The 17,055-nt window shown below is 46.5% G+C and overlaps 1 protein-coding gene across 3 annotated transcripts in view; it reads right to left on the bottom strand.

The window, feature by feature from the left end:
• Positions 1–17,055, bottom strand: part of INPP4B (inositol polyphosphate-4-phosphatase type II B) — a 2,522,842-nt gene that overhangs the window by 728,682 nt on the left and 1,777,105 nt on the right. For all 3 annotated transcript variants that reach the window (XM_069242568.1, XM_069242569.1, XM_069242570.1), the window contains one exon: positions 2,515–2,645. In XM_069242568.1, the coding sequence (XP_069098669.1) occupies positions 2,515–2,645 (131 nt within the window). The remainder of the gene's footprint in view (positions 1–2,514; positions 2,646–17,055) is intronic.

Raw genomic sequence — 17,055 nt, 5'->3', positions numbered from 1 at the left:
TCTTTGCACATTTTTGTCTACAACAAGGTTTGCAGTCAGTTGAATGCACTTCAGTGAAATATGTTGTATCCAGTTGTCAGGACCCTACTCCTGGGCAATGCATGGGCTACTGAGAATGACCGAGATGGCTGAGGCCTTTTAATCCTGATGTCCCAAGGCCCACCCTTCTATGCATCTCACTTAAGTGGGACAAGCACCCCCTTCTGCACCTGACTCTCAGTTAATAGTGTGAAACGAGCAGTCAAACCTCCCATGGAGGTGAAGTGCAGATACAGTTTAGTGAACATGACTCATAACTCAACATGCAAGTAGCACATCAAATTAATTCAATGACCAGCCAAATACTTGTTTTTGGTATAAGAAGCAGTAGTCTAATTTTTCACATGCAAAAGGTAAATAACATTAAAAAAACAATAACAGAGTTCCCCCCTGTAAGGTAGACAAGCTAGTAGTGGTCAGGCCACTATGAGTTTAACCGATGCACATGTAACAAACGTGGTTACTCCCCATTCACATATGGTGACATCCAAGGAGCGTAAATGACCAGGCCTTGTCACCCGATTATCCTAATTTTGGAATCAGTCAATATGCTTTAGTCACTTAGATTTATGTAGAGTTGCAAATATCAAAGGTGTTATATTCCCCCAGGGCCCGTAAGGTCCAGTTCTCAGCTTACTCACTCTGGTGGAACAAAACCTGGCAGCGGTGCAGTGGAGTCCAGGGCTGGATCGGCAAATTCGAGGTGCACACGTTCACACGTGCAGCTCCTGGCAGGTACCGACTCTCTTTCCTGAGCTGCCCTCACCAGTGTCCTGACTATCTGAGTTTCTCCAGCTCCAGCAACATGTAAGTTATGTCCCCTCACCCAGCAGAGAGACTAGCAGGCTTTGCCTCTAGTCCTGGCCACAGGCAGATGTTTTACAGAGCTTCCCCTCCTCATGCAACATGGCTGGCTGCTTGGCATACGGCAAGTTGGGGATCTCAAAATCCCATAATTATAGTTCTTTTCCTGACACCAAATGTGATTTAGGGTTTGGATCATTGACGTTTTATGTTGGGGTTCTGCTTCTTTGAAATGGACATCTCTCCCCTTCATCCTTCTTCCTAGAGGATGTCTGTCACAGCAGGCACACCTGGATGTGAGCCACAGTGATATGTGCATCAACGCTTAATCCTGTTCCCCTGAGTCCTACCCTTTTTGGTTCACTTATCAGCCCCATTTCCCTCTTTCTATGATGTGTTCAGGCCCCTTCTTTGTGATATGTCACTAAATCAAAAAGCCTTTGAAATACACAGGGAGAGCTTGCCTCCCTCCCTCATCTAGTGCTTGTTCCACCCAGCTTACAGGATTGCAGCAATATAGATCTCTTTCTTGGGGGATTCCTTTAATCCTGATGTTTTCACCAAGCTGGCCTGGCCTTCCCAAAATGGAACTCAAGGTCATCCATGTAATGTACCAGTGCAGGCGTTTCTTCACACAGTGTATGTCCATAGCACACTCTAGTGTCTAGTGCTGTTGTACCCATGTACTGTGCTACCACCAGCATTCCCACATGCAGCACATTCACTCAGTCTGTGACACTGTTCAGCACTACAGTCTCTCTGTATCGCACCAGAGTATGTCACATTAAACACACACTGCCAGGACACACACATTTGTTATGTGCACATTGCAGTAGCATAACGAAGCCTGAGGGCCCCCGCTGCAAAATTAATGGAGGGGAACCCCCATGCTTCATACCCAGTCAGGAGCGCTCATGCTGACACACCTGCACAGTTCCGGAGGGGGTCTCCTGGAGCCCCGGGACCCCCCGCTCCACAGGGACAACAGGGGCTATTGTTGCACCACAGACACACTGTTCCACACTGTATTCTCTTAGTGGTGCATGTGGCGCTCACATGGATTCAGCACATTTTCATCATGCATACACTTTCATTTCAACCTAATGTAGGCCACGGGTGAGTTAAACACAGAGCAGGGGAACTTTTAAAAAGGTGAGTGAGCCTGTAGGCTCACTGTAGTGATAACAAGTAAAAGGGTCCTGTTCACTACTACTGATCGCTACATGGTATGCTGCCACTACAGGGACTGTGCTGTTTAACTCCTGGAGAAGGCAGTAGCGTTCCACTACTATGAGGGTGGCGCTTTGGATGCCCCTCCTGGTCCAATAAGACCACAATCCATGAGACAGTCCTATGTCATGGCACATGCATGATCTGTGCTTTCCTATGACTAAAACAAATCAGCATTTGGAAGCCAGACAACATTACAATAGGGCACACAGGGTAGAGGTACACTTCTTCACAATGCAGGGGGCCTTCCGTTCCAACATTCCAACACCAGTCCTGCATTTATTTATATGGCTTGGTTTTTGCACAACAAGGACTGATGCAATACGCTTTTCCTGCATAGCCCTCCGCCACCACGCTATCTCTGCCCTCCGATCTCCTATTTTTGAAATCAGCTGTACTTAACGAGAACATTTCAAAGGAAGAACAAATGCCTGTTTGTACCTGGGTTTTTCACTAGTTCAGTAAGCGTGCTCTGGTACATGCTCACCATCTGCTCGTAGTGAGTAATGACGCTCTGACGTAGATTCTCCCAATGAGGAGCGAGATCTCCAAGCTCTTTAAGTTCCTGGATTCTAAAGAAAAAGTAAATAGAGAAGTATGAGTCCCTAGCCAACATCCATCAGGAAAAGTAGGAAATAAAAAGACAGCGGTCCAGGCATTCACTCAGGGTGCAGCCACCATTTTAACACTATCAGTCCAGCCAGTGGCTAAAGAATACTATTATTAGAGAACAGCAAGCCGACATGTGTTTATCACTGGGCTAGCAGCTGTTGTCAAAAGGACAAAGGAAAAGTGCTGCGGAAGCTGGATCTGGCGTTGCGAACAGAAGAGGAAATCCGTACATAAACATCCAAAATCCCCCTGTTTATAACTAAATTGACTGTAAGCAACTTTATCTAACGAATATCAAATGTCATAGAAAGGAAACTTTATTAAAGATTTTATGAAGTATAGCAATAATTTTCCCTGGCTTCTGGTTTATGAACGAAAAGAGATAAACACGACTACAGTACATTTACACTGAAAAAATAAAGTTAAGCATTTGTTCAAACAATATTCATATTTGTCAATAATTTGACTCAAAAGTATAAGATTCCCGCATGCAAGTGACTATATTACAGATATCTAATACCTACAATGTTTTTGCAGCCAAAGGAAACACTTGCAAATGTAATTTAATCTTTGACACAAAGGCCAGCATCAACAGAAACTCTGGCGTGTTGCAAAAAGCTGGTTTGTACACATAGATCTGGTCCTCTGATGTTCTTCACTGTTTATGTTGATGATTGCCTTTGTACCTTGTTAATGGAGCGTTTATTAACGTTGATTGCATGTTTATCCCTCACCGACTATTTGGTCTATGCGAACATACCTGAAAAATGCAATTCCAAGAGGAAATGTTGTGGCGGGAAAGATCACTGTGCATAGCAGCCTCAGTGCTATATCTCACTAAGGATATACTGGGCATGTTCGGCGGAGAGATCGCAGGGGCAAATGACATGACATTAAGATAATAAATGTACCCATGTATTGAAGAAACACAACTCTGTATCCAAAGGAGCGCAGTGTGCGTGTAACCTTTTCTGTCTAGCTGCACCACCCAAACACACGTGCACTCCCTGACAACTGTCTAACAGGTATAGTGAGATCCTTTCAAGTACCTCTGTGAATACTGATGGATATTCTCTAGTTGATGGAAATCCTGCATTATATTTTTCTGGTTTCCTCATTTCATGGCAGCACCATTGGGGACAATTCCAGTGTTCCTACAGCACGATATACCTTCACGGACTGACCTCACAGCAGTAAACATACAGCTGGACCATCTTAAAAAATGATTTTATGACAGCGAGGGAATTGCTGGTGTTTTTAAACAGTCAGTACTGCTATACTAATTAGGGTGTGCATCAAGGTTTTAAGTCTTTACTCAACACTGATGCAGATTATGGCACAGCAAAAAGTTGATAACTGAGTACTCCAAACCGCAGGTCCAAATTGTACTGTTGAACACAACCTGGCATCCAGCAAAGCAAATATAATTTCTCAGACTTCAGCCTAAATTTAACAGCAAAACTTACAGAGACAAAATGATCCAATGATGGGTAAGCATCTCTGGAACTCTTTGTGTACTTATCGTGTTTTTTTCAAGAAAAAAAGTAGAAAAAGCTCTCCCAAAAGGTTTTCACAGATCTTCTCAAAACCACTAGGGCTCCCTAGTTTGACAGTAAGAAAAGCATGAGATTGAAAAGTACGAGATCTTCAATCCACCACAGACATGGATCCCTCTTTGCTTTATTAGGGTTAACCAGAGGACTGTCTACAATAACGTTTTCACATCTAAGAAGCGTCTTCTCACCACAAGGCAGTACTCCAAAAAATTAACAAGATTAATTAATTTATTAACACACGTTTTGAACATTTCAATTTGTGCAAAGGAAGGTGGAGGGAAGATGAGCTAATTACCATATTCAAATGGTCTCTCTTGCACCTGGCCTGAACCTGCAATTTTCCGCCAACATGGGAACCTGTTCATTTAGGTTGTTTACTGTGCCAAGCTGTGTCGTCAAACCCTGTGGTCCTGCACTCATAAAAAAGCAAACTTAAGCAAAACTGCAGTCTGTTCTATAAAGTGGCCCACTGGCAAACAAAATTCATGTCTTTGGTCCATGTTTCATGATGAACAAAGGTTTCTGAAGGTAGCACGTGGCTCTTTCCCAAAGAAATTCACATTACAAATTGCAGTTACTGCTGTAATCACCATCTTTTTTGTTTGTATTGGCATGCTAAGGATTTATCCTGAATTAAATGTGGCAAAGTTAATAACTTTGGCCAGGTGTGCACAACATCAGCACCAAATGTTGATGCACTCCTCAGTGAAAACGTATTTAGTCGGTGTACAGGCATCGCAATGGGATGTTAGGCCTGTGACAGATAATCTCTGTGTTGATGTGTTAATGGTATCCACCATCTTGGCATTTTCAGATCCAAAACTAAGTGTTTCAGAGGGATGCAAGTACATCAAGTTGATTTTTGCTTGCCTTTGTGATACAGGAGCGTACATAAATGTGATTTCAAAAACTGTTAGAAATGATCACCTCCTTGTCACCCGATTATCTGATCTGATTTCTGTTCTCAGCATAGTGGAGGTTGATGTGTCTCACCATAGCAGTAGGGTGTTAGCTGTGTTCAACATCACAAGGATCTGTTCGTAAAGTTGTCAGGTGCCAAACTCCTTAGAACTGGACCAGTTTGAAAACTGTCATCAAAAATACACACTTCAAAGTGTCCTCAATGAATTGGACAGTCTGGTCAAAGGATTTTAGTGCCTTATTGCGTTCCAGTTGATGGGACATACTGAACAAGGTTTTCACCTTCAAGTCAGGTAATTCCTTTCAACATGAGAATAAAGGAGGTAGCAGAACACCACTAGCTGAAAGGTGAAGCTGTTCCACAGAGGGTCAGTGGCTTTCCCAAATTATCATTTAACGCACACCCAAAACTCTGAGTGTAGAAAGAATTTGCACTGACAATAAAGTAAGGGTGTCGCCTTCCACGAGTGATGCCTCTACTGGCACTTCCTTTTAAAGAGTACAAAGAACTCACGGTTAGCTCATTTGACTAAAGTTCACTTTATGGCACTCATACCATCACTTACAACCATGTGGCTGGTGTGGAAGCATAAAACAAGAGTATTTGCTACCCACATCATCAACCCCAGGACCTCCTAACTCTGCCAACCACCTAACCAGGGCATCTAATATTAGAAACAGTGGAAAGTCAAGGACTGCATGTCAACAGTAAATGTATGTGTGCAAGGAGTGACCTCCTGAACTCTGGAGATTTCTGGCCCTTTAGAGTAGCATTATTAAGAGATTTCTTACAAGCAGAGTCTCTAGACCCTAAATCACAGCGGGTAGGTGAGTTCTCCATATGAGTCTGTACTTTTTAAACACAAGTGCCAGGAGAGGCATCCAGTCCACTTCAAAGAATTAAAATCTATGATCCACAGAGTATGTAATTTATCCATGGCCAAAGTATACCACAGGCAAGCCAGCCAATCTCTCACCTTAGGCACTATGACCGTGCCCCATGATATAGCAATCTGAGAAAGATCACCTCCTGCTCCCCCTGTCTCAGTATTCGAAAGTCCACCTCTGTCTCTCTCAGGACTTCCTACCTGTATCAGCCCAGCATGGGGCACTGCCAAACTACATGTGTGAGGGTGCCTGTTACACCACATACTATCAAGCGTGTTTATTTTTGACTCGTCACATGTTGCTAATTTTCAGGTGTATGGTACCAGTATGTGAGGAGCCTATGCTGAGTTTCCCTCTCTATACGTTGTATATGAATGCTAGTGCCTTATCATAGATCTTCCCCACTCGTTGTTACTAAGCTCTTTCCTCAGTTTCTTCTCCCAGCATTGCTTATTTGAACACCCCTTGTAGTGTTTTTATACAACGTTAATATCACATACCTATTGTAAGTTCCTTATTTGGGCCATTTTTTAAACACAGTGAGTGGTTGTGAAGGGCTGTACCATCCAATCACAGACCTACAGATATTCGAATCACTCATGATCCCGGCATGCCATTACATCTTTTAATGTCTTTGAATGACTTAATCCGTCTGTCAGTGAATAGAGAGCCCATCATTACATACCTTGCTCCCCTCAAGAGTTGGAACCTGTGTTTATCCATTGCTAGTTTGAACTCACAGTTAAAACAAATTGGTGAGAATGGAGAGGGAAAGAAAATAAAATCCAGTAGTGCATTCATCCTCATCCCATACCGAAAGGACAGCCTGGTGACTACTGATAAGTATAGCCTCCAACTCATCTGTGAACTTTAAACTCAAGGGACCTGTCATAGGGAAATGCTACAGTGAAGTGGTCAACAAAGCACCACTGCCACTGCTTGGCTTTCTCCACTTTTTCCTGCTCCACAAGAAAGTGGAGTTGCAAGGCCTGGAAGTGCATCAGTAGATGTGTAAGAGCCAAGCTCCCCTGGGAGAGAGACAGATATAGAAGCTTACTCGCTGTCTTTGCTCTTTTGCCTCACTAAACATAGGTACTGCTCAACTCCTGTCACTGATTTAGCAATGCCTGCAATAAGGCTAATGGAAACGCATTATTTTGAACTGAATAGGCCTTTTTTCTTTTTGAAACATATTCTTCACTGTGGTGATAGCTACTTGGTCAACCACTAAGGTCCATGTCAGAATTGGCATGGGGACCCGAACAACATGAAATGTTATTGCAGAAGAAAGATGCGCACATGACCAAAGCAATATTAGCATAATTTGAGCCCGCAAAGAAAACCCCCACAGTATTTGACAATGCAAGCCAGTGAGCATCGATCTTTATTGTGTCAAGCCCCCCTAAAGATAATGTTTTGGAGGCAGGTCCTCTTTCTAACCTTAGAAGATGGGGTGATAGAATTGAGGTTAGGGAGATTTACTAATCCATCAGCACATTAGGAATTGCATTGGGGGGAATATCCCAATCCAGAACCCTCAGACCCATGTAGAAAACCCTGCCCATCTCCTCCTGTTGAAAGACAAATTCAGTACATGTTTTTAAATGCCTGTATCCATTGAAAACACCCCATGCAGTCCAGGAATTCCAATCAATGTGCCTGAAATCGCCACCCAACCTCCTATAAAAACATATGCAGTCTCCTACCAGAAACTCAAAGCCAGGGCCTCTCCTTTTTGAAACCCTCTTAATTCCTTCAATAAAGTACCCCATAAGCCTCATTTAAAAAGCCAATCCCCTTTTAAGGTGAATCCAAAGTCCTGCACCTTCCAAGCTCTATAGGGTTACCTCCTGGCCAGCATTGTACCGGTCGGTCCAGTATTTTTAGATCAAGGCTAGAAAAAATAATAATTCAGTGTTTTCCACCTTAACGATATAAACTTAAAACTGAAACACATGAAGAAATTAATGAAACATATTTGAGTGCAGACTAAACTATATCTTAAGAATTATTAAAATACACAGATCAAAGCCATGTTAAAAAGGAACTATTACGATTTTAAAAAATGTATTCACCTGCCTGACCTTGTGTTTTATAGAATAAGTAAACATAAACTAACAAAATTATTAAAAATAACCGAAAAACATTATGCCTCAAATAGGTTACATAACACAGCAATGAGAAAAGTTTCATATTGATGGGATTGTATGCTCGTAGGAAGGCACAATGGAATTAAGTGTCCCTTCTGTTGGGCCCACACCACCCACTGATACATTCCCAATAGTTTGAATACAGTTTAATTTTACACACAGTTTGTCTGGGCCCTCAAGAAGGGGACATTTGTTAAATTGCCTATGTATATGCATCTAGACCATCATGAACTCTGAACAGAGGTACTCAAACTTTCAGTGTGAGGCGATTGAACATTTTAGGGGGAGCTACCAAGGAAGAGGATCAAGCTGTAGGATTTGCCATTAGACCAGAACAACATGCAACATTTGCCATAGACAATGCCAAGGAAAAAGCTTTGACTATCTCCGAACTACATGAAACACAGACTTTGATGAGTGTGTTCAAATGATAATTGATGCCCCAGTGGCTAATTCCTGGTGAAATGTACTCTGCAACTACTATCAATGATCTACTGTTGCAGAATCCATGCTAATTGCACTCTTCATCATCATTTGAAAAAAACTCTCAGTCATAGGGTAACAATTCAATGTCTGTCCAGAGAATAATGAAAAAAGCAAACATAGACTACCACAGGGTGGTGAAAAATACAATCTGATGGACCCATTAGTTCGGGGAACTTCAAGCAGATAATCTTAAGGAGGAATAGATAACATCATATTTTGTAAGCGAAGCCTCAGGTCGGGTACACAGGTTTTAACAGTGCTCCGTTGCACTTGTTGATGATAGCAGGAAAGCTCTGAGTGGGCAAAGTCCGAACTCCATGCCTAGGAAGGCCCAGATATTGTTTGCATGCTGCTCAGCATCAGTCCCAATGAAACCTGCTATGTTCGGAATTAGAAACTTGTCTAAAAGTCAGCTCTCCTTCAGTAGGGTGAACTACCAAGCTGAAATTGATGATTCAAAGTTATTGTCTACAGTTCCAACAGTGATTCCCATCGCTGTCAGTTCTCCAGGCAGAAAAAATTATTCTAAGTTCCACCTCTTGTAGTTTGGGGCCAGGAGGAGTGCACCCTAACACCAGCCAAAATTCCAGGATCGGGCGGGGGGGGGGAAACTACTTGTATGTTAGGACTTACTCCAACAGGGGCCAGAAGCAGGGTCCAGGCCAGATCCAGTTGCAACGTGTTCAGCTGTGCAGTTGAAGGGAGAGAGGCCTGAGGAAGCTTATTGTGTCCCTTTAGCTCAAACAGGTCAGCCAACTGAGTGTTGGAGTCACTTCAGGGGTCCTGGGTTCAAGGCCTTTGGTCCAGTTTTCCTTCAGGTTTCAGACAAGAAGGCAGTCCTCCTTCTGATCTTCACAAGGCCAGGAGTAATCTTAGAAGAGGTCTGTGTGGTCCAGTTTTATGCCCAGTGCCAGTCTATGGGTAGAGGGCAAGCCTTTGTACACCCCTAAACCAATTCTAGTCAGTTCCTGTACTCCCACCAGGTTTGGTATCACAATGAATAAGAGACAAAGGGGAGGCGATCCTTGGTACATGCTTCATCTGCCAGAGACAAATTAGGTATGCTTTCAAGCTCAGGAGAATGGTTGGGCACTGTCCCCAGGCCATCCTGTCATGGGAGGAGTACCCCTCAAAACACAGAGCCCTTTGTCAATTCTCTGGGAGCAATAAACATGTCACCACAGGAGAGCCATCAGGAGTCAGGTGACAGCTGGACACTGGCAAGAGAGCCTTCTGGTTTTCAACAGCAAAATTATACTTTTCTAAACAAAAATAGAATAGTTTCCAAAATAGTAATACGAAATCCAACTTGCCTATCAAGTTGGATTGTAAATTACAATTAAAAGAAGTCCTTGAACCATTTTCTAACTATTCCCAAACTACTTTAGCACTTATTAAAGGTAATAGTGTAAACCATTGTTAACCTATGGGAGAGTGAGCCTTTCCACAATGAAAAATGACTTTATGGATCAAATCTGTTTATTAAGTTTTCAGTTATAGAACATTGCATATGCACTACATCACAATATTGCCAAAAGGCCCGTTGTTAGCTTACTCCATGCAAAACAATAGAAAGAAAAAAGATTACATTTCTAATACAACTATGTTTCCCCACTGCAGTACAATAATCAAACAATCTCCGGCTCTTTTACAATATAAATCTGGTCCTCTATATACATTTCCTCAAATGTACACTCCTGCTTGTTCAATTCAAATTCAGGACCCTCAAGTAAATTGGACATGTCAGCTCTGAAAATTCCCTGGATAGAATACGTAAGAATGGTTGACAAAAGTTCTTTAAAGTCCCCGCTCCGCTGCTGAGAAGTCAGGGTAAGCTTTTCCATAGCGAGGATAAACCAGAGCCTGTGCAGCCATGAGATTATTGTCGGAACCTGCTCGGTCCCCCACACAGATTGCAACAGCTGTACTGCAGCATTCAAGGCTATAGCCATCTGCCGTCACTTCAATGATCGCAGGGGAAAGGTGAGAGGATTGGGGAGGCCCAACAGAGTATACGCAGGAAATATAGGGATCTGAGTGTCAAAAGCCATGTCCACGGTGTCTATTATGTCCTTCCAATACCGGTGTAATTTGGGACAATGCCACAGTAAATGCACAAGCGTGCCCCCTCCCCCGCACCTCCTCTAGCAAAAACTAGTTTTGCCGTGATCCCAAGCATGGATCCTAGTTGGGGTGTAATACCAGGAGGAGGCTAGTTTATAGGCTGTCTCTGTACCTGCTGAGTTGTAAGCTGTGTGGTGTGCCCTATAAAAAACACTCTCCCACTCATCCTCCGATAGCTCCCTCCCCAGCTCCTTCTCCCATCTCAATTGACCCTTAGTCTTGGGTGGGCAGACCTCCCCCCGCAAGAGGACATAGAGCTCAGAAACCACGAGCTTATCGCCCTTTTTCATTTGAATCCACTTTTCAAACTGTGTTAACGGTCTATCTATTAACATCCTATTGGCTGGAAGCATGGCCCAGTGTCTTATTTGGTAGTACATCATCCTGTCAGCCTCAGTTAGGCCATATAGATCCCTGAGCTGATCAAAGGGGATAACCCCTTGCTCATCAAAGAGATATCCCACCCTTTTGCAACCCCCCTCATACCACCGACGCAATGCTTCAGTCTGTAGGCCCGGACCAAAATCGGGGTTCGCTCCCAGGGGAGTCATTGGGGACGGGAAAGTCGTCAAACCCACCCTGCTAGCTACCCGGTCCCACACTCTCATCGAGACCTCCGTAACCGGGGATATATACAAGCCCTGTGCCCTGTGCCAACGCTTGAGCCAGGGTTCCTTCCATATGTGAGAGCCAGCCACTGCCTGGTCCATAAAACACCAACGCTTCTCAGAGGACGGTCGGCTCCACTCCAAGAAGAAACGCAGCTGTGCTGCTTGGAAGTATCGAAGGAGGCATGGAACCGCCAACCTCCCCTCCCTCTTAGGGCGATACAGGACCTGCTGCAATAACCGCGGCGCCTTCCCTTCCCATATAAATCGTAGAATAGCTGTCTGGAGGGTCGCTATCCTTCACGGTGGGGGCTCCAGCGGAAGCGCCTGGAACAAATAAAGTATACGAGGTAGGGTGGTCATCTTCACTGCCACAACCCTGCCCAACCAGGACAATTTAAGTTTCCCCCACGTATCTGTATCGTGTTGCACCTCCTGGGTTAGTTTCGCATAGTTCAATGTCGCTGTGCGAGCGACTGTAGAGCCCAGCTCGATCCCCAAGTACGGAAGCCCCGAAGAGGTCCATGTAAAGTGGAATCGGGCCCTCAGGTCCCTTTCATGTTCCACACTGATAAACTTGCCCATAGCCTGTGATTTAAGCATGTTCATTCGGAACCCCGAGACCCGTCCAAACTCCTCTAAAGTGCCCATTAGCGCCGGTAGTGAGGTCATCAGCTCCGCCAGAGTAAGGATGAGATCATCCGCGCATAGCGATATGAGATGTTCATCCCCTCCAAACTTCACGCCTGTGATCTGAGGGTTGTCCCGAAGCATCTGCGCCATAGGCTCCATGTAGAGTGCGAATAGGAGGGGCGAAAGCGGACACCCCTGCCTGGTTCCTCTTTGGACGGCGAAAGGCAAAGAAAGTGTCCCATTAACTCGAACCGCCGCCCAAGGCGCCTGATAAATGCAATGGATACACGCCATGAAGCCCGTACCAAGTCCGAAGCATTCGAGCACCTTGAACAGGTATGAACCCTGTTGAACGCCTTTTCAGTGTCAATAGATCGGAAGAGCGCCACCCTACGGGAGCGTTCGGTTTTATCCAAGAGGTGAAGCAATCGCTTGGTATCATCGCTACACTGCCTATGCGGAATAAATCCCGTTTGGTCGGGATCAACAAGCCCCGGCATATAATAGTTGAGGTGGTGTGCCAAAATGCCAGTGAACAATTTGGCATCAATATTCAGGAGGGAGACCGGTCTGTATGAGGCGCATTCCTCGGGATCCTTCCCCGGTTTCGGGATAACCACGATAGTAGCGTCTAACATACTAGGCGTAAGAGCACCTGTCTGGCAAAAGGAATTAAAGAGTAGCACAAGAGCGGGAACAGGTTCCACGCAGAAGGATTTATAAAAAAGCGCAGAGAAACCATCGGGGCCAGGTGACTTCCTGGTCTGCAGCCGAGCGATCGCTGATATAAACCTCCTCTGCCCTTATAGGTTGATCTAACTCAGTAGCCTCTCTTTCAGACAAAGAAGTAATTGCTATGCCCTCTAAGGATTCCGAAGTTAAGGCACCGGGCTCCTCAGCCTTGTATAGATTGCGATAGAATTCCACAAAAGCCTGCGCAATTTGGTCGCTCGTGCGTGCTTCTGCTCCAGAAGGGAGTCGCACCATTTTTATCATCGACGCTGCACGCTGCGCTCTCAACCTATGTGCCAGTATCTTCCCCACTTGTTACTTCCCACATAATATTTCTTTTAAGGCGGACTACTGCGTACTCTGCCCTGTCCCAGTCCAACCTCCTCAGCTGCTTTCGCACCTTCTCAAGCTCTCGCCATATTCTAGGAGCACCGGTGTGTTTATGTGAATGCTGTAACACCCTCACGCGCTGCTCCAGGTCCCCCCTGAGTCGACTCCTTGCCTTATTGTCCCTAGAAGAGAGCGACATCACCTCTCCCCTCAAGACTGCCTTCAGTGCCTCCCACAGTATTGCAATACTTATTGACCCATCATTGATAAAGCTAAGATAATCTGTTATTGCCCTTCGGATAGCCTCTACCGTCGCGCCATTCTGAAGCATCGAATCCCTAAATCTCCATACCGGTGTACTAACCCTCTCCATGTCCACATGGATCTCAACTGTAACTGGGGCTTGATCTGACAGGGCCCGCGGCTCAATCGCTGAATCTCTAATCCTGGGGAGGAGCTCCTGGGATGCCAGAAAAAGGTCCAATCTAGCGTATGTTTTGGTTGCTGATGAGTAAAAAGAGTAGTCCCTCAACAAGGGGTGCGCACTCCTCCACACATCCACCAGACCACATTCACTCAACTACTGCCGCCCTGCATCCGACAAAGATCCCGTCTGCCCATACCGATGGCCTGAGTGATCTAGGTCCCCATCCATCACCAGATTAAAATCACCCCCAGCAATATAGCACCATCAGGAGATTGGAGCAGCGGAATCAAAGACTGTCTTAGGAAGGTTTCTTGTTGGGAATTAGGTGCGTATAAGGAACCAACCGTAAAGGAAAACCCTCCTAGTCTAAGCCTCATGGCCAGAAGCCTTCCTGGAACCTCATGCAATCTTGATATCACTTTCCCCGGAAATGAGCGTGATAATAGTATCGCCACCCCTGCATGTTTTGATGGCAGTGAGGACCAGAACTGCCTGGGGAACCATTTAGAGCGCATACGATAGGCATTTTGAAAACAAGGTGCGTCTCCTGCAAGAGACATATATGACTCCCGGATCTCTCTAACGCTGATAAGATGGCTAGCCGCTTGGTAGGGTTATTGAGCCCCCTAACATTTAAACTTATACATTTAATGGTCATAGCCTATACTGAAGAGAGCAAGCAGAAGAGGCAGGAGCACAACAGAGGACCCCCCTATATTAATACCTAGACCCCCTAGAGAACGCAGGCCTGAGGGTGTCTCTACAAAAAGCCAGCATCGCAGGGAAACCCAACAACAGACAACTAATAAGCACAACAGGTGCATAGAACACAGAAGTCCTCGGTCGTCCATCCTCACGAGGTGCAATCTCCACGGGGCAATATATCCAACCATGTCGGGTAACCAGGTTCATTGCCCCCCCCCCACCCCGACCCTCTCTGACAGACAGCACATTGTTAGCAATGCGGCCAATAACAATCCCGAGTGCCCCCGGGAGTCCACACTAGGTTGAGGTTCCTGCGGCCACACTGTTCAAAGCGGCTTCTCTCTCCGATCTCAGCTCTGAGGCCGTCGGGCGCTGGAGCCTCCTTTTCTTCTCTTTTCTCTGCCACCGAGGAGGGCCCCCGGCTGGCAGGGCTGCCCCCTCGCTCGCCTCCCAGGCAACATCCCCCAGACCCAGGACACGGCTAGCTTCCAAAACAGATTTCACCTTTCGGAGCTGCTCCTCCCAGCAGAAGACCAGGCGGAATGGATGGCCCCAGAAATAGGACACATTGTGCTCTCTCAAATGATCCGTGATCGGTCTGAATTCTCTCCGCCACTGCAGAGTCCGCACAGATAGGTCATGGAATACCTGGAGTTCATGCCCACGAAAGCGTACACTCTGGAGGCTGCGGGCCCGCTGTAGAATCTTTTCTTTAAGGACAAAATTGTGGAGGCAGGCCAAAATGTCTGGGGGACGGTCTCCAGGGCCCCCGGCGCACCCAACTCGATGTACCCGATCCAAGACTACCTCCCACGTCTCATCTGTGCCAAGCAGGGAGCGAAACAGATCCACCACGTAGCCCCCAATGTCCTCCTTTTCAGCCCCAACCGGGGCCCCTCTAATACGGATATTTTGTCGCCTCGAGCGATTTTCCAAATCCTCCACTGTTATCTGGAGGAGGTCCTGCTGCTCTCGGAGGCGGACTACCTCCTGTTGCAGGCCCGCAACCTCTTCACCGCGAGGGCTCTCACTGTCCTCTAGCTGCGATACACGTTCACCCAAGGAAGGAACCTCTCCTTGTAGCTCCTTCACTTCCAGTGAGATGTCCCTACGCAGCTCTTGGATACCCCCCCTGAGCGACTCAAACAGGGAGGACAGAAAGCCCTTCATAACGGGAGAACTCTCCTCCGGATCCGTCTCCACCCGACCCTCCAAGGCCCTTGTCTCAGGTAAGTCTTCCGCCGCATTCCTGGATGTCGAGCGCGCCCCTGCCAGCATGTCCCTCACTGAGCGCTCGCGTTTGGCTTTTGATGTCGCCATGGCGTGCCGGCCTGATCTCACTTCGCCGGTTCAATCCCGCAGGGCCCTCAGGGTTTCCGTCCGAGACCGATCAGAACATGCCACCCCGTTCGGGGCCGCGACCAGGCCCAGCCACAGTAGCCACCACCTGCAGATATCCGCTCCTGGCGCCTTTTCCCAATGAAATGCAGGACCACGCTTGTAAAGAATTTAAATGTGGAGTAAAGGAGTTCAAAGGCCAGGCAACTGGGCCCCTACCTTCCACTGGGGCCCGCACTGCACAGGGCCCCACTCCGAGGCGCCAGATCAAGGAGGCCCCGCCTGCAGCCCGATGTCCAATGGAACAAGCGGGAGCGCCCCTCTCCCTCAGGGCGCGAAAGTCATCAGGCACCGGGTCCTGCGGCGCAAACCAGCTGCTCCAGGGCCCAGAATGAGCCCCCAGGCCCCCCAGTCCACGTCAGGAAGTCCAGGAGGGCCGCCGGTGAAGGGCCCGTCCCGCGGGCCAGGCCGCCTCGTGCGCTGCTCCGCGGCCCCACCCCGATGCCAAGGCCGGAGTCAGCTCCTCCCACGGGAGTGCCACGGTCGGGAAACAACTGCTGCTGAGCCGCATTAGACCCCCGGGGGGCCTTACGATACAGGGGGAGCCTCCAGGCTTCCCCCAAACGGGCTGCAAAGCACTTTTCTGGGCTGAGGCGGTGGAGCGCTGACAAACACGTCTTAGCGCTCCGCCATCTTGGACATATCCCCGAAAAATGACTTTAGAGGTTTTTCACTGGCAGGACTTGTGAAACAGTAAATACACATGTCCTACTTTTTAAACATCTGTACCCTACCATATGTGCCTTTAAAAACTACCTTGGGGTGCTGCTCCTAAGCATAACACTACATTTTCAGTCATGCTCACTTACATTCACTCGCAGAAACTCAATATCACTAACTCTCACTCAAAAATTCTCACTCATGGGCACTCATTTATTCTCACTCTTGCATTCTGTTGCCCTCACATACTCACTCTCACTCAAGAACACTCACTCATTCTTACTCTGGCATTCTCATACTTTTACTGTAACTCTCACTCTCTCACGCATTCCCTCACTCTCTCCTTCTTTGATTTACAGTCACTTTTACTCACATTCACTCAAATGTGCTCACTCTTGTCTCAGTCATCCTCACTCTCATTCCCGTACTTACACCGGTTACACTCGCTCACTCTTTCATTAATCTCACACTTTGTAACACTCATTCTTTGTCATTCTTACTCACCCACAGTCACTCTTCCTGTCACTCTTTGTCTGACTCACTCAAACTCATTGAGTTTCAATCTCACTCATTCTCACTCACTGTCACTCACTCAAACATACAGACACACACACGGCACACACACTCAAACACACATGAACTCACTCAGAAGCACGCACACAACATATATTATTAATTATTTTTTTTTACTTATCTCAGCAGTCAGCGAAAGTCCTGTTCCAGCTCCTGGCGCTCCATTTTTATTTCACTAA

Source organism: Pleurodeles waltl, chromosome 1_2 (assembly GCF_031143425.1).
Source record: "Pleurodeles waltl isolate 20211129_DDA chromosome 1_2, aPleWal1.hap1.20221129, whole genome shotgun sequence".
Taxonomy (NCBI): Eukaryota; Metazoa; Chordata; class Amphibia; order Caudata; family Salamandridae; genus Pleurodeles; species Pleurodeles waltl.
This window is presented reverse-complemented; position numbering and strand designations above follow the sequence as displayed.